This window comes from Myotis nattereri, assembly GCF_964212035.1.
Source record: "Myotis nattereri genome assembly, chromosome: 5".
Taxonomy (NCBI): domain Eukaryota; kingdom Metazoa; phylum Chordata; class Mammalia; order Chiroptera; family Vespertilionidae; genus Myotis; species Myotis nattereri.
The window spans coordinates 52,145,720-52,167,768 of record NC_138080.1 but is presented as its reverse complement, the minus strand read 5'-3'; the positions used below and the strand labels follow the sequence as shown (position 1 = coordinate 52,167,768).

The 22,049-nt window shown below is 36.8% G+C and overlaps 1 protein-coding gene across 1 annotated transcript in view; it reads right to left on the bottom strand.

The window, feature by feature from the left end:
* Nucleotides 1-22,049, bottom strand: part of DCHS2 (dachsous cadherin-related 2) — a gene marked incomplete at its 5' end in the record, with an annotated part of 201,144 nt that overhangs the window by 52,997 nt on the left and 126,098 nt on the right. Inside the window, 7 exons of the mRNA XM_081090653.1 lie at nt 1,867-2,106; nt 4,756-5,599; nt 6,872-7,029; nt 7,839-7,938; nt 9,277-9,464; nt 12,055-13,071; nt 14,145-14,381. Coding sequence (XP_080946779.1) covers nt 1,867-2,106; nt 4,756-5,599; nt 6,872-7,029; nt 7,839-7,938; nt 9,277-9,464; nt 12,055-13,071; nt 14,145-14,381 — 2,784 coding nt within the window. The remainder of the gene's footprint in view (nt 1-1,866; nt 2,107-4,755; nt 5,600-6,871; nt 7,030-7,838; nt 7,939-9,276; nt 9,465-12,054; nt 13,072-14,144; nt 14,382-22,049) is intronic.

Here is a 22,049-nt window from a genome sequence, read left to right as displayed (position 1 = left end):
CTTCTTTCCTCCCTCTTCAAACATTTAAAGCACAAGAGATCTGTTCAGTAGAATCCATTACAGAAAAATAAAATTAAGAAGCTAAAGTCAAGTCAATGGGAGGAAGCATTTTACAGACTTTAATGACGGCTCCATCGCACATTAGTGACAGGTTTGCATACGTCTGTGTACTTTGGGAAGTGCTTTATGGTGTCCCAAGCCCTGCGTTGCTCCATTTATACCAGAGCACACACTGAAAGAATTTCACTGAAGCGGAATTATGGTAAAATACAAAGCTTATGTATATTCTCTCTTGTTTCTATCACCCTAAAAGCCATACTGTGGGAAATGTGCTAAATCCATTTTCTAAGCACGGGCTGGAACAAGCAATTGTTAGCATGCTCCCCCTGCGGCTCCGAGCACAGTAAGAAAAATTGTTTGATCACACTGCCCCACTCTGGTCAAAAGAGAGATTAGGTAGCCCTTAAAATGGAAGTTTTTGTAGCATGACACCCAAATTCATGTAAAATACATTTCACTAAAAGACGATGTTTTCCTAAAGAGCAAAGCATCTGAATGGTATATAATTTAGGTTAAAAGCTGAAGGAAATATATCTTTTAGCCCCTTTGAAACAGGAGGAACAAGCTATTAAAACTACCAGTATTTCTCCATAGAAACATCTTATTGTTAGTCTTATAAGGAAAGAAAAAAATATTATGCTGATTATGTAATGCCACTTGCTATATAAAAATGTGAATTGCGAAAGGTTGGTTTATTAAACTATTCATATTTATTCAGGTGGGAAATTTTGCATATGCTGTTAATGGCAAATACTTCACTGTAATTTTTGTAATTATTTTGTTTAAAATAAAAACAGGATATTATTAAAGTTACTGAAATTTAAATGACAAAAAGTCAGTGATATCAAAAAGTAATTCCAGCCCAATGGATAGAGTCGGCCTGTGGACCAAATGGTCCTGGTTTCGATTCCGGTCGAGGGCACATACCTTGGTTGCAGGCTCCTCCCGGGCCAGGACCCTGATTAGGATGCGTGCGGGAGGCAACCAATCGATGTGTTTTTTTCACATCGATGTTTCTCTCTGTCTTTCCCTCTCTCTCTTCCACTCTCCCTAAAATCAATGGAAAGATATCCTCGGGTGAGGATTAACAACAACAAAAAAGAAAAGTAATTCCAAGAAATTCTAGGAATTTACAAATTCTTAGCCATAGTAACCGTTTACTTCAAAGTCATTTCCTCAACACAGTGGTTGACATTAATAATAATAATAATAATAATAATAATAATAATAATAATAATAGAAGTTAACATCTCTTAACTATGTATTGTGCTAGACACTGGTCTTTGTTCTTTACATGTAATAATCATTCATACTTAGAACTGTAAATCAGGCCTTATTTTTACAGATAAGCAAACAGAGGAACAGAGAGGATCAGTAACCTGTTAAAGGTTACAGAGTTAAGCGAATGGCAGTTCTAGGGTTCAAACCCAGGCAGTCTGACAGCATCTATCTCTCCCATTATGTTATACAGAGAGGAACTAACCATTTGCCTTCCTGTATTCAATGTATCCATTATACTCTGAAAAAAAGGTGATACCTAGTCATAGTTCTGCTTATCATCAAGATCAAATCAATAACTTCTATGTTAATTAGGTGTGCATCACTCTATTATAAAGATCAATTGATAAAGATCAATATAAGAAAATGCTATACAAAAACACACATTATCTTTACGCATGGATGGGTTTTCCTATGAGAAGTCTGAGATGATTCACAAGTGTCTCATTTTTCTGGGACACAACTAGTTGAAATTACGTCTATTTGTGTTTTTAGCATTAATTACTTAGTTTCCGTATTTTAAATTACCTGAATCTCTGTCCATAGCTTCAACTCTTGTGACGAACTCCCCTGGATTTTGGTTTTCTTTAACGGAAGCTTCATACAGGTGCTGCTTAAATACTGGTGCCTCATCATTTACGTCAAGAACAGAAACTGTCAAAGTCTGGGACGAAGAAAGTGCTGGGACGCCATCATCCAGGGCCAGCAGGGTCAGAACGTGCTGAGTTTTCATTTCATAATCCAAAGAACATGCTGTAGTTAGTAAGCCTGTTTTGAAAGTGGAGAAAAATAATATGTAATAAATATTATTCTGAAAAGTCCAGCTCACTCTAACTTATCTAACTTGCTAAAACTTCAGAAACTTTCTTTATTATATAATAAATCTGATTAGACTGACTTTAAATTTATATATTATCTAAAATAAAATGAGAGCATTTTTCATCAGAAAAGTCACCCTAATTTAAACTATAAGGATGAATGAAAATTCAAAAATAATCTATTATAAACCATTCTTTCCCGTGAAGATGATATCAAAATGATTTTTCTACCCAACATCAACCTTCATTTTTTTAAAAATATATTTTTATTGATTTCAGAGAGGAAGGGAGAGGGAGAGAGAGTTAGAAACATCAATGATAAGAATCATTGATCAGCTGATGCCCCCTACTGGGGATCGAGTCCGCAACCTGGGCTGTGCCCTTGACAGGAATCGAACCCGGGACCCTTCAGTCCACAGGCCGATGCTGTATCCACTGAGCCAAACCAGCTAGGACTGACCTTCATTATTTAAGACACTAGGTTTTAACAGTATACATCTTCAGGTCAAATGACAATTCATGTTTAAAGTGACCAAGTAACAAAAAAAATGAGTACAGCTGCATTGCTTAATATATTTAGCCTTATTAAATAACTTATTAAAGACTTATAATCTCCTTATACTTGCTCTGCTATCTTTTTTATTAACTAAAAATAGTACAAACTTTATAACTCAGACAACAAATTTCATGAATAAAACGTGTCTCCATCCGATTGCCATTGGAGCATATAACTCATGGAAGCAAAATGTTAAAAAGCCGTGCACACATATAGCTCCCATGAGTCCAACTGTCACACTTTTTCTTTTAGGATTGCTGTTTGCTTCTCTAAAAACATGCTCATCCTATAAGAACTTTTCTTCAAATAATTAAAGAGGTTTACTGCTTCATTTTTATATAACAGTTTTCCAGTAATTACTTACAGCCAAAAGCCATTGAAAAAAAATCATTATAAGAAATATGAGCCCCGTGAGAGAAACGATAGCCCATCTCACATGAAAGCATTCAGCAATTATCATTTTATGTCATTGAAAAATGTGTCAACTGTAACAGCCACTGCAATTGTTCAAGATTCATGAGGCCTATATATGAGACACAGTTCTAATTTTATCCATCCTTGTTAAAAATCTGAAATAGACCTTCCTTAGCCATTGTGGAAAACATTTTAAGCATCACTGAAACAGGTCCTTGGAGACCCCAGCTCTAACAGTAATCAGTAACCAGGTCTGGACTATCTCTCTGTCAGTTGGGCTTTTAGGTGATGTTCACGCATGCCTCAGAAAGAAACCATATGTACAGTATTCAATAAATATTTTGATAAAAATTTTTCAGCAGTATATAGCCAGACTATAATCATGACTTCCAAATCCTACACATTCAGTCCCATTCCAAATTATGGTCTTATTAATGGTGGGGCCAACTGGCATACATCTGAGATTTTTTTTTCTAAGGCTCATGCAGAAATGACTATTTTTAGAGGTTGAGATGGCAATCCATCTCCTCAGTATCTCCTGAAAATCAGACCATGAGAAGTTCATTTCCAGTTTTATAAGAATGACACTTCATACATCACACAACATCAGAAATTTTAGTAGATGTTAATTGGCAATTTCATAAGAACAAGACAAATAAAGTAGCAGTTAGTGACATTTCTACAGAGAACTTGACAGTGAATAAATGCTTCTGGAAAAAAAAATGGTACACTTGACATGAGAAGTAAGGGTCTTATACCCAAATCAATGCAACTATTTAAAAGTACATTATTTCTATCCTGATCAGATACTCAGTTGGTCAGAGCATCGTCCTAATATGCCAAGGTTGCAGGTTTGATCCCCAGTCAGGGCACATACAAAAATCAACCGATGAATGCATAAATAAGTGAAACAACAAATCAATGTTGCTCTCTTTAAAATCTATATATATAAAAGGCTAATATGCAAAGTGTCCCCTCGGGAGACTGGGAGAATGGGAGTTCAATCTCTCGCTATCACGTGCGCTGACCACCAGGGGGTGGCATGGAACATGGTGGGCGACCAGCAGGGGCACTGAGAGAGTGAGGGAAGGAGGAGGCAGGAAGGTGGGGAGGTGGGGAACCTGATTGGCCCTGATCCCCTGATCGCCTGCCAGGCCTAGGGACCCTACCCGTGCACAAATTTCGTGCACTGGGCCTCTACTAAATAGATAAATAAATTCCAACTATTTACAAAAGCATGTTTGTATGATGTACGATCTTAAAGATAAATTTCCATACTAAAGCCTTTGAATAATGCTGTTGGTTAGTCATATTCTACCTTTTTGTACTTTTGGCACCATCTCCAACTCTGTGACTACCCATAATGGGAGCAAAGAAGTCTGCTGCTACTGTAGATTCATCTCATGAAATGTAAGCTAGTTATAAATCATAGTCAATATCAACGAACGGGCCAATTACAGTTGGTTCTCTGAATACAACCTCTGTACCTATCACATATAGAAGTTAAACACAAAATTAAGTAACATTTCTTTAAAGCCCATTCATTTGGAACCATCATCTTAACAGAGGAAACTGAAAAGGATCAACGTAAGCAAATGGTCAGAGGCTTTAATTGACAGTGACAAATACCTGATGACTCATCTAGCATAAAGGCCATGTTTCCATTTCCTGACAGAATGCTGTATGTTACTCTTCCATTCCTTCCTTCATCTGGATCGTGAGCAGTTACGTGGTGCACCAAGGAGCCCACTGTGGCATCCTCTTTGACATGAGCGATGGGGAAAGATATAAAAGTGGGGCTGTGGTCATTTACATCCAAAATCACTACCTTGGCCATCAGCGATCTCAGTCGCCGGTCTGTCACATTCACAGCCTGATCGGATGCAGTCACTGTCAGGACAACAGTAGGAACTCTCTCTCTGTCGAGGGGGGATGCAGTGACCAATGTGCCAAATGAGGGGTGGATGAGAAATGGATTGATTCCAGGGTGGTGGGATTCAATGAAGTATTGTATTCTACTGTTCAAAAAACTGCCATCTCCATCTTTGGCATTGAAGACGTGTACCAGAGTTCCTACAGGGACATTCTCTTCTACACTTATTACAATGAACTCTTCTTGGAAAGATGGGGAATGGTCATTCTGGTCTTCCACATCAATGCTAAGGAAGACTATGCTATGCAAGGGAGGAGTTTTGCTGTGATCTTTAGTAACCACCCTGAAAAGATAATGTGATGTCATTTCATAATCAAGTTCCTTAGAAAGGAACAAGTCCCCCGTTGAACTGTCGATTTCAAAGGGGCCATCCTTATCATCTGCCGCGATACTAAAATGTAGCTTTCCATTCTGGTGTTGTTGAAAGTGATCAGGTGTCTTTATCAAGCTCATTATTTTTGCAGGCTTCAAGTTTTCTGGTATAACTAAATGTCTAATATTCTGAGAAATGGCAGCTCTCCCTTTAGATAGTGGTATCACCTGAAATAAGAATTAAAAGGAGCTATTAATTTGGAGTATTTTTTTAAACAGTTGAACCAGTATATGTGATGATATTACTTTGGAAACTAATCCCTTCTATCTGTGTGAAATACATATGGTAATTGGTGGCATTATTTTTTATTACATAACTAGAGGCCCGATGCAAGAAATTCGTGCAAGAGTAGGCCTTCCTTCCCCTGGCACCGGCTTTCCTCTGGCACCCGGGACCTGGGCTTTGCTCTGGCCACCAGCAGGCAGCCAGGACCCGGGCTTCCCTCTGGCCCCGGCTTCATCCGGAAGGATGTTGGAATGACATCTGGAATGATGTCCAGTCTAATTATTATAGATTCCAGTATGCCTCTGATGATTGAAAATTGCATAATATCTAGGAGATGAGAAAGTACATTTCCACTTCCCATTTGTTCTAATTGGGAAATGATATATTGGTTCTAATATGAGGCCATGCTATATTTTGATAAGCTGAACTATATAGTCTTGTGACACTTCAGTGAGAATGTGGAATATGTAGTTCTCCAAATTACTTTAAATCCTAGAGACCAATATATCCATAATGACAACATCTGTGTACATTTATGTATCATGTGTCTTTGTTTATCTAAAATGAGAGAGTTGAGGAATTTTGACATAGAATTTTCTCCTAAATATATATCTGCAATCAATAAAGAATTCTTTGGGGTATATGTTCTTATTTTTTATACATACCAGTCTCAATATTACAGATTATCATGTGCATGAGCAAAGAAAAATAGCCATGCACAGTTATCTTATCTTTGACTCAGTGGTGTAATTTTTTCCTACTAAGAAGACTTCCCACAACTTGTTTTCACATTCTGATTAAAGTAAAGCCTTAGAATATGGATCCCAAGTGACTTTTCTAAATTTAAAAATTACAAAAAGCAATGTGATTTATTATTTGGCCATTTGTTTACATATAAGTTACTTCTGCAAATTTACCAAGTCTTTACAATTAGAAAAAAGTAAAGACATTTTTTGTTTATTAAAATAAAGCAACATTAATGCCTGTACAAGATGAAGGTACATATCTTGTCAGGAATTGTACAAAGTTCAAATAAAAAGTTATTTGAGGCTAGTAATTTCTCTAGTGATAATAAAAAGGCACACATACATCTGCAGTGCTCTCTAAAAGCAGTATTCATATATTGAATGTATCTTCACTCTATAAAGTTGTACAAAAATCAAACGGGCCCTTAAAACACCCTTCTACATGTTATGGCGATGACAGAACATTACCTGAATGTTAATAACTGCCTGTCCTTGAAGAGGAGGCACTCCCTGGTCACTGGCAATTACAGTCATCCTGTAGGAAGGTCTATAATCATACAAAAGCACTGTGGTTGTTCTTATCTCACCACTGTTGGCATCAATCTTGAAGTGATCAGATCGATCTTCTATACATACACAAAAATTAGGAAATTAATGTTAACTGACAATGCAGAAATCAGAATTAACTAATCCAAATACATCTGTGATTGAGCATTTGGAAGATGTATTTGCCTTAAGCTCTGTGAGAAAATGAACGTAAAAAAATAGCACGAAAAATATACAGAGGAAACAGGACATTTTCTAGGGGTGATTTACTTTAACCGTAAGAATATTTAGTCTTCATAGAGATTCATGGATCTTATTATTAAAATCATATTTCTTTATATTAATACCACTTGTTATCCACTAATTGCTACTTTCCTTTCAATAAAAATTGATTTGCACATCACACTATTGAAAATTATTCATGTAAGGTGGATGATTGGTGGGTTGGTTTCTATTTAGGGCACAAAAAAACTACTATAACTTTTCACTAAACTTTTCTATTATTTTTTTTAATATAAAGGTGATTCTAGACCAGTGGTGGCGAACCTTTTGAGCTCGGCGTGTCAGCATTCTGAAAAACCCTAACTTAACTCTGGTGCCGTGTCACATATAGAATTTTTTTATATTCGCAACCATAGTAAAACAAAGACTTATATTTTTGAGATTTATTTTATATATTTAAATGCAATTTAACAAAGAAAAGTCAACCAAAAAAAATGAGTTCGCGTGTCATAGGTTCGCCATCACTGTGGAACCATAACAAGTGTATTTTGTTTGTAATTTGGTGTTATTTTCAGTGTTAACTATGTCCACAGAAGGAGGTAGATAGTTGATAAATGAAAGAGGAAATTCTAAACACTCATAATCCTTTATGGGTAGTGACATTTACCTGAAGATACTGAATATATAACTTCTGCATTGTTTCCTTCATCAAAATCCTTTGCAAACACAGTTGTCACCAACATATTTACTGGCTGACCTTCCAAAACCTGTCAATAAAACAAACGGCTTACAAATTTCTCAGTAAAATTTTTTAAATAAAAAGCAATGAACTTTAAGTGAAAGCACACACTACTACTAAGCATTTAAAAAACTATTTCAAAATCCACATATAATTTTAGTGTCTACCATATAAAAATTATATGGGTGTAAACCCATGAAAAGAATCCACATTACAATTTAAATATTTTACTCAATTTAAACAAAAAGGCTATAGTTATCTATAGCCTTTCAACTAATTCTGAGGAGGGTGGAAAAAGAAGTCAAAGTAACTAAACAATCTTGGATTTCAAGTGTATTTTAAGGATTCTAGCATCTTTTCAATCATCACCTTCTCAGGACGTTTTTTAAAAGGTTGTTGTTAAGGTCGAAAACATGCTAAAGATAAACATAAATCTTTATTTCAGGAAACATACCTCACACAGGAGAGATAATTAACAGAAACTTTCCTAGACTATTGAAATCAACGTGTGGAGTTGAACTCCATATTTAAAAGTCTTACTGTGCAAGGAAACCACGGGATAGTCTAATGGCACGACTAAAATCATAATGACAAAACATTTAGCTTTGGTAAAATTTTCTTTAAATAAGGACTTAGAAGATGAGTTTAAAGTTATTAGCTTCCTAAATACCCTATGCACATCTGAGCACAATTTGAATGTCCAATTTAATTATTTGGGAGTTACTGCTTCCAAACTTTTTATTCATACAACCTATTCATTTCTTTAAAAAATCTGAGTACCTTTAAGATACACTTATTAATTAATTGTGTGTGTAAACTAATATGCTAATTTATTATGTACATTGTAAAATATACAAAAACATAGGAATAAAAAAAGATGAGATAATATAACTATAATTAGAAGTTCTTGCCTGTGCCCCCAATAGATCAGCTTTTATAATCTCTGGATATGTGTCTCTCCACTTTAGAGCTACAGATTATTCCCCTATCTCTAATGAACCATCTTAGAGATGTGTATCAGTCACTCATAAGGAGCTCTGCACAAAGAGATGCATGCAAATTACTAGAAAAACAATCCTTGCCTGAGCATTGCTGATAATGGGGAATCATTGTTTGTATACAAAAGGCAGAACTACATTAATCCTAAAACAACTGGATATGAGATCTCAAATTGTACATATAACCATTTATTTTTTGATGAGATTTTTTTTTTTTTGGACATATGCACAATTTCTAGGTCTTCTAGAAAAGAATGCATTGCCATACCATGACTGATTTGATAAATTCATGCTTTTTGCCACAAGATGGTGCTCAAATGACTAAGAATACTACAAGTCCATTGCAAGGCTATTTCAACCCCACAAACCTTGATGTGTAATTCCTTTCCAGGGAGACACTGTGGGAAATACGGCCTGTTATCATTGATGTCAGTAACTGCGACATAAACCACCATGCTGGCGTTTCGCGGCGGGGAGCCATGGTCGGTCACTAGGACAGTCACCTGATGGTGCCCCTGATGCTCGTGATCCAACGCCACCCAACTGATCAGTTCGCCTGAGGGGCACAGAGGACAAAAGAGGGTGACACTGTGCACTAGAATGCTGGCATTGTGAACCACTTCACAAATAACCTGTGGAAAGGAAAAGCAAACATTACAGAGCTCTGAGTAAAAGCACACCTTCCAAGACCATGTATGTGAGGAGGTTGATTCTACTGTTGAAAGGATTTTCTGAAGTTTTTCCCAAAAATGCCACTTTAAGGTTGCCATTTCTTGTATTTCTATGAATTCGATTTGAACTAAAAATTGAATTCATAGAAACCAGTGATAAAATACTCCTTGGCACCTTAGTAATAGTGCAGAAGACTTTAAACGGCAGCCTGTCCCTCTCCCCCTTGCCATGCAGAGTAAAGGAGAGAAGCACTGCAGCTCAGCTTAGGCATCACGAGCTCTGAGTCTGGGTTCCAGTTTCTCCATCTCAGGCAAGGAAGGATCTCTCGGAGCCTACTTCCTTAGGGCTGTCAGAAACACGCAATCATAAAGTTAACATTGTTGTGTAGGCTGTAAATCATTATACACATGGCAGTGGTTATCATCACTTTAAAATAATGGGAATTATCTCCATGAGAATCAAATAGATTCCTCAGGCTACGGTTTTTCTTTTACATATGCAGTTAGTTATTTATCGTTATCTCACAAAACATATGTGTAGGGATGGATAGTGACTTCCCAAATAACTCTTAATGTTTACAAGCCTTATTTCACATATTCTTGTTTAGAACCTACTCACTGCTAGTCAATGTCCCTCACATTTCAGCCGCGGAGACTCAGGCATCAAGTTGAAACTGCCTCTACCTCTTGTCAAGGGCCATTGGAGACCAAGTGTGCTCTCTGGTAGTCTGTCCTCTGCTGCAGAGTTCTGCCAGGCAGTGACTAACTCACTATTTAGGAAAATACCTATTTGTGAGAAAGTAAGTGTGAAGCAACTACTGCCTAACATTGCTTTTTCTAAGATTTTTTAATTTGCCCTCTTTGTCCAAATAAAATGATGTGTAAAACAAAACAAGAAGTTGAAATGAGACACACAAAAAAGAAAATTCATATTTGGGTATGGTGAACTTAATTGCAGCGCTTACTATATAAATTATATAAGGTGTCCCAAAATATGTATACACACTTTAACAGCTGATAGCTCAATTTTGAAAATGAAATGTATTTTAATAAACACTGCTTTTATAATTATTCAAAGTGTGTGTATACATTTTTAGGGACACCTATATTTATTATAGTATTTACAATAAGTATGATTTTTAACAAAAATTACACACACATAAAACTGTTTTTTTAAATCCTCACCCGAGAATGTTTATTGATTTTGAGAGAGTCATTGATCGGTTGCCTCTGGTATATGCCCCAACTGGGGATTGAACCTCCAACCTAGGTATGTGCCCTGCAGAGGAGAACCAGCTTGGGAGTGAACGGGAGCTTGCAGGCTTCTTGGAGAGCGCTGTGCCCTGGTGAGCGCTCCACCTGCTAGAGGAAAGGGAATCTTTTCCTAATTCACACAACAGGGATCTTTGGAATAAAGTTAATCAGAACTGAATTCAAATTCCATACACTACAGGGCACGGGGCCTCATTTACATGGGCTACATTACACATGGTGTCGCCAGGAATTGTACCAAGTGGTGACCTCCCCTCATCTCTTTCTGGCTCTGTGACCTTGGGCAAGTTACTTGAGCTATCCAAAGTCTAAGTTCCCAAGCTATAGAGTTGTAGCATAAACATAGTTTGTGTGTAGATGGTTTCAGAGAGTAAATAAAGTCCCTGTAAATTTATACAATATAAATTTTATTTCTAATGATTCATACTTTAAAATTTTAAATTGTATAAGTTGAAAAAAATTAATTTCATAATTAAAACTTGAAAAAAATCACTGTAAATATCTTTCTTTCCCTATGGTTCCCTTATCGAAATCAGAATGGGAAAATATATCAATAGAGTGGTATTGAAATCTTGGATTGATTTCTAGTTTTCATCAACGACATTCATATTTTATAAAATGTTATTTAACTTTTTAGGAATATACAAATGAAAAAAGAAGATTGGTAAAAAATTAGACTTTATAAAAGGCTTTATTCAACACAGTTCTGACTGTATCTCTAATTTAGAATAAGAGCCGTATATTTGTAATTCTAGAGGCCCGGTGCACAAAATTCATGCGTGGGTACAGTCTCTAGGACTGGCCTGCAATCAGGGCCATCTTCCCCAGCTGCCCGCAGCTGGCCTTGCCCCCTGCCGCCACCCACTCCTGGTTCCCCATTCGCCATCGGGTGATCGGTGTCTGACGGCAGGGGGGGAAGGGATCAAGGGGTGGTCAGTGTGCCTCATAGTGACTGGTCCAGCAGTCGTTGTGATCATTCTGCCTTTAGGGTCAATTTGCATATTACCCTTTTATTATATAGGATGTGGGTGAGAGGCATGAGAAGTATGAATCATTAGAAATAAAATCACAGTACTGTAATCAATAAGGTATACACTAAAGACTGTAATTTTAATTATATGTTTGCACTAATGTGATAACTAAAAGGTTAGGGTTTTGTCAATTCCAATTTTAAAGGAATAAGGGGAAGCTACAAAATGCTACCTGTATGAGGATTCATCTTGAAGAATTTTCCATCAGACAGAAGGAAATATGACAGCTGTCCGTTCTTTCCCGAGTCTCTGTCAATTGCTGTAATTTTGCCTATTACCCCTTGGGGCAGGGGGCTCTCCTCCACTTTCAAAAACAACACATCATGCAAGAAGGTAGGGGAATTGTCATTCTCATCCAGGACATGAACAATTACTGAAGTGCTCACATTTTGTGACAATCTGTCCTCCGGGATCCAGGCAAACACTCTTAAATGATATGTTTGGGTGGATTCATAGTCAAGCTGTCGCCGCAGATAAAGCCAACCTGTGTAAGGGTGAACAGCGAACACGGCAGAGTCTGCGCCGGGTTCCAGCGAGTAAAGAAGCTGGGAGGTTTTGTGCTGTGGGCCAAGCGGGTAGGCCTGTACTTGCAGTATTTGGGTCATCAGTGAGAGAGACTCACTAACTTCGACTTGATAGACCAAATTTCCAAAAATCAAGGATGGGCTCGATTCTTGTTTCTCGATAACTATTGTCAGCAGGAACAAGGATGCTAGAGGAGGAAGGCCGAGGTCCTGGGCCATGAGAGTCAGCGTGTGCTTCTGGGCCACAGCAGCGCCCAGGCTGGCATTGAGGTACACCACGCCCAGCCCCGGGTCAATGGAAAAGATGCCTGGATTCTGGCTTGCAATGGAGTATCGGACGAACCCATTCCAACCACTGTCCTTGTCTTCTGCGCGTGCGCGGTACAGGGCTGTGCCGGGCAGTGTGATCTGCGACACTTTGACCTCGTCCGAGGCTTTGGGAAACACTGGGTGGTTGTCGTTGACATCAATGACAGTTATGTTGACCTCCGTGCTGCCGCAGGCGGGGGAGCTGCCAAGCTGCGCCTGGACCGTGAGCACCACCATGGGCTGTGTTTCGTGATCCAGAGGCTTCCGGGTTCGAATGGTGCCCAGCCACGGGTGGATAGAGAACGTTCCATGCAGATCACCAGAGGAGATCCTGTAAAAAATTGGCTCTGAGGAATCTGAATCAAAAAGGGAAACAAAAAAGAAAGAATAAAAAATAAAGCAATCCCTGTATGTCAAAAGAATGTACCTGTGGAAACACTGAAATCTGAACATATTAATGTATACTACATCTACAGAGAATACTATGCAACGTCTTACATCTTCCTCAGCTCTCCAAAGTCTGTTGAAAAGTGAACATATGGTTTAAGATGCTTTAGTGGATTATGCTAGTGTCCAATGGACACAAAGCAAGGCACAGGCTCACTATCGGTCATCATTCCTCTTGCATTAGTTAAAAGGAGAAGACATTCAGAAAATTATTTGAATGCCTTTTAAATATATTTGAGGGAGCCAAGTTAAGTTTATGTTGATATTTTTCTATAATATCTACCTATGAATGGCAAATATCCTCCACAAAAGTTGAGGGAAGGGACAGAGGAAGGGAAAGGAGGGAGCCAGGAGCAGGGGAGGGCAAGGCCTGTGAACAAATAATTCTTTTCTAGGAATTTCTCCTACAGAGAAACTTCTACAAGTCTCACAAGGACATTCCTTGAGTACTATGCAGACTAGCAAAATACTGTAAATCATTCAAATTGATAGCGACAGAGAAATGTTTCATAAAACCATTCAAACTTTGTATCATGAGACAAAATGATATACAGTTACCTGTAAAGTTGTGCAGTAAAGAGTAGGAAAAAAAATATACAGTAGAAAAAATACACAGAAATTATACAGTAGAAAAAAAGATAACTGTAAGACAACAAAGATATTAGGATACATTTTTGTAAAAAATGTTGGAAGCGTGTGTGTATGTGTGTGTGTATTGGGCAGTGGGATATGGAGATGTATGTTGTTTACATTGAGTTTTTTTTGTTTAAAACTTTCTTTTAAAAGTACCTATTGCTTTTCTGATTAGAAAAAAATTGTGGGATAGAAATAATGTTGAAGAACAATGAGCAAGACACAGATCGTATGGTCTCCACTCTTCTTGCATGGAGAGAAGAAAAGATTTAATGTAAGACTGTACAGCCTAAGAAAACACAGGAAATGCGCCAACAATCAATTTCAATGCAGGATAAGAAGTACTTACTCAAGGACTCTTTTGCTTTCACTATTCCGACAGGACTGTCTTCGGGTACATCTTCATAAACTGAGAAAGTGTACTTAGACCTTTCAAACTCAGCAGGTGCCAGAGTTGTCTGAAGAATGTGTATAGTGACATCGGCATTCACGACAGATGTGAGCCCGCCACCATCTCGAGCACAAACCATCAACAGAAGTGTAGTAGATTCCAAATGACCAAGAGTTGATGTTAAGTAAATAATTCCTGGGGAAGGGAAAGAAAGAATTAAGACAGAGATAATGTGCAATAAATACTGATGAGCAATCGAACATCTGATCTGTTGATTCTTCTGGGATGGTTCATTTTATACCAACTTGATTGGGCCATGGAGTGCCCAGGTATTTGGTCAAACATTATTCTGTGTGTCTGTGTAAGAGTGTTTCTAGGTAGATATAGATATAAATGTAGATATAGATACAGATACAGAGCTCCTATTGGTTTCATTTCTCTGGAGAACCCTAATATATCCACTTTCCAAACAAAGACTTAAGTATATTTGCAAAATGATGCTCCAAAATCTGACAAGTAAGTAAATAACATTTTCCTAGAGCTTAAACACTGGGCATCTTGAAACTAAGTCAATTCAACAGAAAAACATAAATGGTGTTGCATTTGTTAGGCCCGAATACCATGTCACTCACCCAGAAGTAATGTCAATAAAGTCGATTAGTAAAAAATGACAGAGATGAACCTAAAACAACACACTTCAACGTTACATGTCAATGTCAAAACATTACACCAATGTTAACTACTATAAAGAGTGCTTAGCTTAGAATCTTGCATATATAGTAGTCATTCAGAGATAGAATTTATTGGAGGGAGGGTCAGGAGTCCCATTTCTCATAGGGAAGTGCCTTGTTAAGAAAGAAAAGTTTTCCAGTCCTGCCCCAGTGGCACAGTTGGTTGGAGTATCATCCCATATACTGACTGGGCTCAATTCCCAGTCAGGGTGCATGCAGTAGTCAACCAACCGATGTTTCTCTCTCTCTCCCTCTCCCTCCCTCCTACCCTTCTTCTCTCTAAGATCAATAAAATAATATTTAAAACTTAAAAATCTGTTTTCCAAACCTTTTAAAACAGTGCCTGACCATGCAAGGTAAATCCTTCCAATCTCAGTTTTTCACTAGGTTTTGAAAAGAAAATGCTCATTATCTTATTTCTCCATGTCGCATTTCATAGCACTCTTAGAGGTAAGGCCTTCACACTAGGTGTCTGCATTAATGTATTTTAAACACACACACACATATACACATATATTTGTATATATGTATATATGCACATATCTTTACACATGTGTGTGGTGTGTGAATATATAGAGAAATATACAAACATATATACAATTGCTGATCTACCCCAAATTCTTCTGTAATAATGGGATAGTCAATACTGTATGAACAAGAAACCAATTCATCAATTGCCAAGCCAAGAATTTAATTTAACATGGTATAGACTGGGAAGACACTTGGGCAAGAGAAGCACATTTTCCAGAGGAACCCCCTTTCATCCCCAGGGTTCAAAGAATTCTCTCAGATAAAGGTGCAAGCCCACAGTTAATAAAAATCACAGAACACCTGAGGAAATATGTTAACATGAATGAGACCGAATATCAACAGCAGACTATGATTGGGAAGGAATTCAGAAAACATAAATGGACAAAGTGCTCTACTTAAAAGACAAAATTTATTGGAATGAATTTCAAGATAAACCCAAACATTTATTTATGAGAAACATACCTGCAAGAAGAGGATACAGACAGATGCAAGTGAAAGATAGGCAATTAGATGTTAACACCAACCTCATGCTCCTTAACTTCTACAATCTATCTGACACATGATATCCTCTTGCTTTTGAACTCTTTCTTTGGTTATATGATAGTTTTTTGTTTTGTTTTGTTGTTGCTTTTCTAAAAATTCCTGGGATTTCTATCTCCTCCTCAAACTTCCTCCTCCTTACACTTCCAAGCATTTCTCTATTCTAAGCATTTCTTTGTTCTATTCACTGGAGGGTCTCAAAGGGTGTTTCCTGACCACCTGCATCCAATCACCATGGATACTTGTAAACTCAAAATTTTCAGGTTCTTATGCAGATATTCTGATTTCTAGATGTGGGAAGGATCCAGGGATTATTTTTTAAAGGCTTCACCAGTAATTTTTATTTACTCTAAAGTTTAAAAACCACTTCTGTATACTCTCGCCTTCAAAATATTTATATGTTCTTCAATAGTTACTTTATCCTAGTATCTCCCATGTCTTCCCACCTGAATTATAGTTCTATGCCTCTTTCTAGGTGGCAATTCTTCTGGGGTATTTATCAGTTTGACATCAGTTGGACCATCAATCATCTTAGTTAAAATTAAGAAACTGTGTGTGACTCACCATCTTTCATTATAAACCAGTCACCATTCTTGTATTATTTTCCTCTTTAAATATCCTCAATTAGTTCCTTCCTCTCTGTTTTTATTACTATCTCCTTACTATAAACTTCATAACTTTATCCCTAGATTATAATAATATATTAATATGTAGTCTCTGTTAATTAATTTATATCTCCTGTTCAACTTTTCTAGTCCTATAATTCACCTAGTACAGTGCTGCCAGAGTAATTTTCCTTAAATGTCATGTTCACCATAATGTGCTAGTGTTCAAAACCCTATGTCATTCCTCATTTCCTGTAATAATTAAGTTTAAGCTTCTCTGTCATGCTTTTAAGTTCCTTCATAAGCCACCCCACTTAATGTAGCTTCATCATTATGTAGCCCATTTCTCCACTTCAGACATGATCATCTCTGGCTGTCATAAATATGGATAACAAGTATGATACAAAGCAAAGCTCATGGAATGCAATCACAGAGAGACTATTTTTCTCTTTTATTGAAATTTATATTTTTTGTGCAAATGGTTGTTCCCCTCCCCCTAAGTCAAAATTCAGGAAGCTCCTACAATTTCCACAATCACTATCAACCAATTAAAATTATTTTTGTTACTTTAAGTCACAAAACAGTCTCAATTTAGTAATTTGGATATAAAGGTACTGGTTTTCCAGTACCTCCTTCAGCAATCCTTCATAAAGTGAGACCTGAAGGATGACTTAGGTCATTAACTAGGCGAAGATGTAAAGATGGGAAGAGGATAGGAAAGGGAACAATCAACTGATCTCAGCAGAAGAAAAATAATGTAATGTACTTGAGAAGGAAGATGGCATAAAAAAGGAGGAAGAGGAGGGAGAAGAGGGAGAAAGAGGAGAAGGAGAAGAAGTTGGTATAAGGAAGGGGCACAGAGAGTAAAGGAAGGAGTTGTTGGAGATAAGGACACACAGTAAAGCAGGCAGATCCTGAAGGGCCTGGTTTGACCATAACAAGGATTTGGTCTTCAGCCAAAGATCCAGAGGAAGTCATTAAAGATTTAGGCAGGGGAGAGAAATGGCCAAATCTGTTTTTTTATACTTAAACACGGTTCATTTAATGCCTACATATACATTTTACTAGGCTTCTTCCGAGCCAATGGTTACTTTAGTTGGCCTTTAAAGTCAATGTTGTATAGCAAAACAATTCCTACTAGAGACCAGGAAGGAACCAGTGAGTTTCTTTGAACACTCACCACTTAGAAGAGGGAAGTATTAAGATTAAGCTTGTCCTTACATATGCTGAATATTTCAAAACATTCACTTTTTCTTACATTTGAATATAAAGAGTAAGCTAGAAAACTTATTTACTTGAATCCAACATTCTTAAACTGAGCTGTCTATTAAAGTTGAGGAGCCAGAAAATGAAGCTCTATAACATATATTACGTATAAATATGCATAATATATATAATAATGAAGTAGTAAATAAAAGAAATAGTTATCTGCCTATATATTTTGTCAGCTTTAAGTTTATGACACTATATTTTAATACTTCAAAGTACAGTGATTAATTGGCTCTCATTTTTTTCATTAGTCATCCATTCAGGGAACCAACTTTAACTTTAAAACAGACACAGATTCATATACAGATCACTGATTATTTTATCTTTTAATTACTAGGTGTGTGGGTTTATGCATACTAATTTTAATGTGCAATAATGTTTGGCTATTATCTTTAGTTTGTCACTTTTTATTTAAAAGAGGAAACTGCTGGAATAAATTTATTTTAATTGATTGACTAATAAAAACACTTAAATACAAAGGTCCTCTTAATTAAATTTAAAAACAGTATATATAAAATCATGTTCTACTAATTAAGCAATACTTACTTTCATAATCAAACCTCCCGCAAAAGATGGGATATTCTTAACCAACATGGTAATTCCTACTTAGAAAATAATCTGTAGGTCATTACTAAAATTGTAAGCTATGGAATAGTTAAAAAAAAACAAACAAACACGAAGTCATAACCTTCACCAAACATGAAGTCCGTAAGTGTGGTTTTCTCAAAAAATAGGACAAAAACGATGGGGTATCAATACTACTTTCTTATTGGTTATTGATATTTATGATAATTTTCCTATATTCAGTTTGTGAGAATATAAAAACTTATTTACCAAATAGATGACATTATGCTATTTATTTTGCACATGAATCAGGGTTAACTAAGTTGTAGCGGCTGACAGGAATAGAATGGATTCAAATTTCTATCTGATATTGACAGAGAAAACAATTATCCAAATTTATAACAAACTTATAAACGGTTCAAGTTCAGGTCTGCCATATTATCAACCATGCACTTTAGGCAAGACACTGAATCCCTTTCTGCCTCAATTTCTTTCTCCACTCAATGAGGGAGCTAAATTGTAAGGTCCCTTTCATCTCCAAGAGTCAGTGATGTTATATTGAAAAAATGAATGAGAAAACTCTCCAACATGCTTTTGTTTCCTATAAAAGTGACATACACTGGTTAGGTGCCTGTGATTAATTTTAGACTCTGTCTTGCAAATAAAAGAAAGAATGTTTTGGCATGAGCAGGCTCACATCCTTTATGAAATGAGATGTGGTATTAATTTATTAACTACATATCAGAATGTTCTATATGTAGAAAAGTGGCAATCATGAAGAATTATGAGAATCATTACATGGTATCAAATCTGAGCATAAAACTAACATTAGAAAAGAATCTGCCCTTGAAATAAAGAAAAACAGAGTCTGTGCTACATTACTTAAAGTCCGTGTTAAAATCCATACATCCGAGCAACACGGAAGCTAAACATGGAGGCACCGCTGCCCTTGGCTGGCAGTTTAATTCACTCCGTTACCCTTTTAATTATTTGTTCTGTAGTGCTAAACTTGGATTTTGTATATGTCATAACTAAACACAGAGCAGATGATGGGCAAGGCAGCATAATTTATTGTTGCTCAACTACTCAGCAAAAACAAATGCTTGTAATCTCTGTCACCTTAAAATAATCTGAATTAGAAGTTATGTTTGTTTCAGCGGGAAATGACTAAATAAATACCACAAACAGAAAGGCTAAAGAACTTTTTTTTTTAATGCTACTAAAGGGATACTTCAAACAATGTAGAAAAAAATCTACATATAGTTCATTAAATAGGATTAAAAATACATGAAAAAGAGCTATTAATAAATGTGTCTCTGTATTTCCTTCTTTTAAAACTCAAAACTCTGTGGTCTACCTCGTGGCCACATCAAAGAAGCACGACTAACTGAGAATAAGAGAAATGAAGGCTCAATTCAATATCTCTCTCCTGTGCCTAAACACATTTTACAAAAATATTCTTTGAATTAACAACACACTTAGAAAACCAGAAACAGACCAGGAAGATAAACCCACAAGAGAAAACAACCATGACATCGCCACACCCACTCCCCTTCAGTTTTCTTCAAAACATCGCTCTTACCAGATGAACACAATAATCACAGAGCTCTATTTTTAATGCATGAGTCTTGGTTGTGGCACAAATAGGTCAATGGAAAAATCTCTTGTCTTCAGGAAAACACGAGCCTAATAACACACTATGTAAGCTTATAGAATAGCACGTCTGATATAGGAAGCATCAAAATGAAAGGGCGAATGGACCAGTGGGCAAATCAATGAATGTCTCAAAGAGAGAATTTTAGAGTAACTCAGGAAGAAGTGACAATGCAGAAATGTGCTAATCAATTCGCAATATTGTCCTCATGCAATATAACTGTATATAACTATAAAACTGTACAATTATATAATCAACTATATAAAAACTATAATCTATATAATTCTATAATTATATATACATACAAGGTGGGGGCAAAATTGGTTATAGTTATTCATATGGAAAATAATACAATCTATAATAATAAAAGTGTAATATGCAAATCGACTAAAAGGCTGTCCGGACGTCCTTCCAGATGACCTTCCGGAAGAAGCCGGCTGCAGCCATGGGATCAAGGCAGTCGCCCTGGCTACGAGGGAGGGATTGAGGCAGCCGCCCCGGCTGTGAAGGCCTACCCTCACACGAATTTCATGCATCAGGCCTCTAGTAATTAATAAATAATAATACAAGAATAAACTCTGTTACACATACTTCAACTATAAACCTACTTTTGCCATACCCTGTATATACATTCTATATATTTATTTAGTACATAAATCTGGAAAAGTGCCAGCTAGCACAGATAAGCTAGAGAGGAAATGAGAAAGTTTGGGTTAGTTTTGAAGAAAAGTGAAGTAGGCCACAAATCCCCTACCAAGCTGTGATGAGGGAAGAGGGTTTAAATGAAGTTTTGCTCTGTATTATCAATGACACTCCCTTGCAATTTCTTATGAGAATGTAATAAGGATTTAAATAAATTTTCAATTATTTCTAAATGTCACTTGATTTTTTTATTCCACAAATGTATGGCTAAAGGCAATTCCTTGAGACTGTGTTTGCACTGGCAGCTTCTGTAGAGATAGGCCTTAAAGGAGAAGCAAGAAGGAGCAGCTTCCTATAGGTTACAACAAAAGCACAGATGAAGAAGAAGAAAAAAACCATATTCCAAACTGCTTCTTGTTCAATTCTTTGATTACATCAATAGTTAGATGACCTTTAATGGCATGGCCTGGAAATCTATTATGTGCAATTTAGAAAATGTATGTGGGGTGGCAGTCAACCAACAGATGAACTTGAACGCAACTGTGCAAACTGAAGACTTCCGGTACACTGGGCAACCTTTTCCCCAGAGTTAGTCATGATGCTTTTCAATTCTCTTCTAAAGGTTAAAGCAAAGCATTACCAGCTTTCATGAATTTCTCATGAGTTGTGATTAAGTGCAACTAAATTCCAAGTACTGTTACACTGATAAATGTCTTCAACTTAAGTGCACTGACATGAAAATAATATGGGCACCGGCCAACAATAACCCAAAGCCACTTCCATTACAAAATTGGTTTTCCTTTTAAAAAAAAACAAAGCAAAACCATGATACCTCCCTAGATAATGACTCACATAAAGTGTTCTCCGTGATTAACAATGGCATTTGTCTTGTACCCAGTGCCAGGAATGGGAGCCTGTGGCTGACTGAAGCCAGCACAACAGAGATCTCTTCTAAAAATGGGATACTGCACAGCTCCTTCTTCAAGATCTTCCAGGGGAAACTAGATGATGAGTGTGTTGATGTCTTCTAAAAACAATCTGCTGAGTGCTTCTTGATGCTGTGCCCTGATTACTGGCTGACCTATCTAATTTGGCAATGCTATTGTCCTAGAGGACCTGGCATTTTGACAAGCAGTTAAGGTCCTCAGTTTAGAGGAATTTTGAGAAAGCCAAGATAAGCAGACCAATATCCTAAAACAGTGTGTTCTTCTGATCTTTTAAATGTCAAAGGGGCCACATCAGTGGGTTATTTTGAGCAAGGAAAGTTCTGCCTTATAAAGACTGTCATTGTAAATAGTGAATCCCCCAGCAGCCACACACTCCAGAT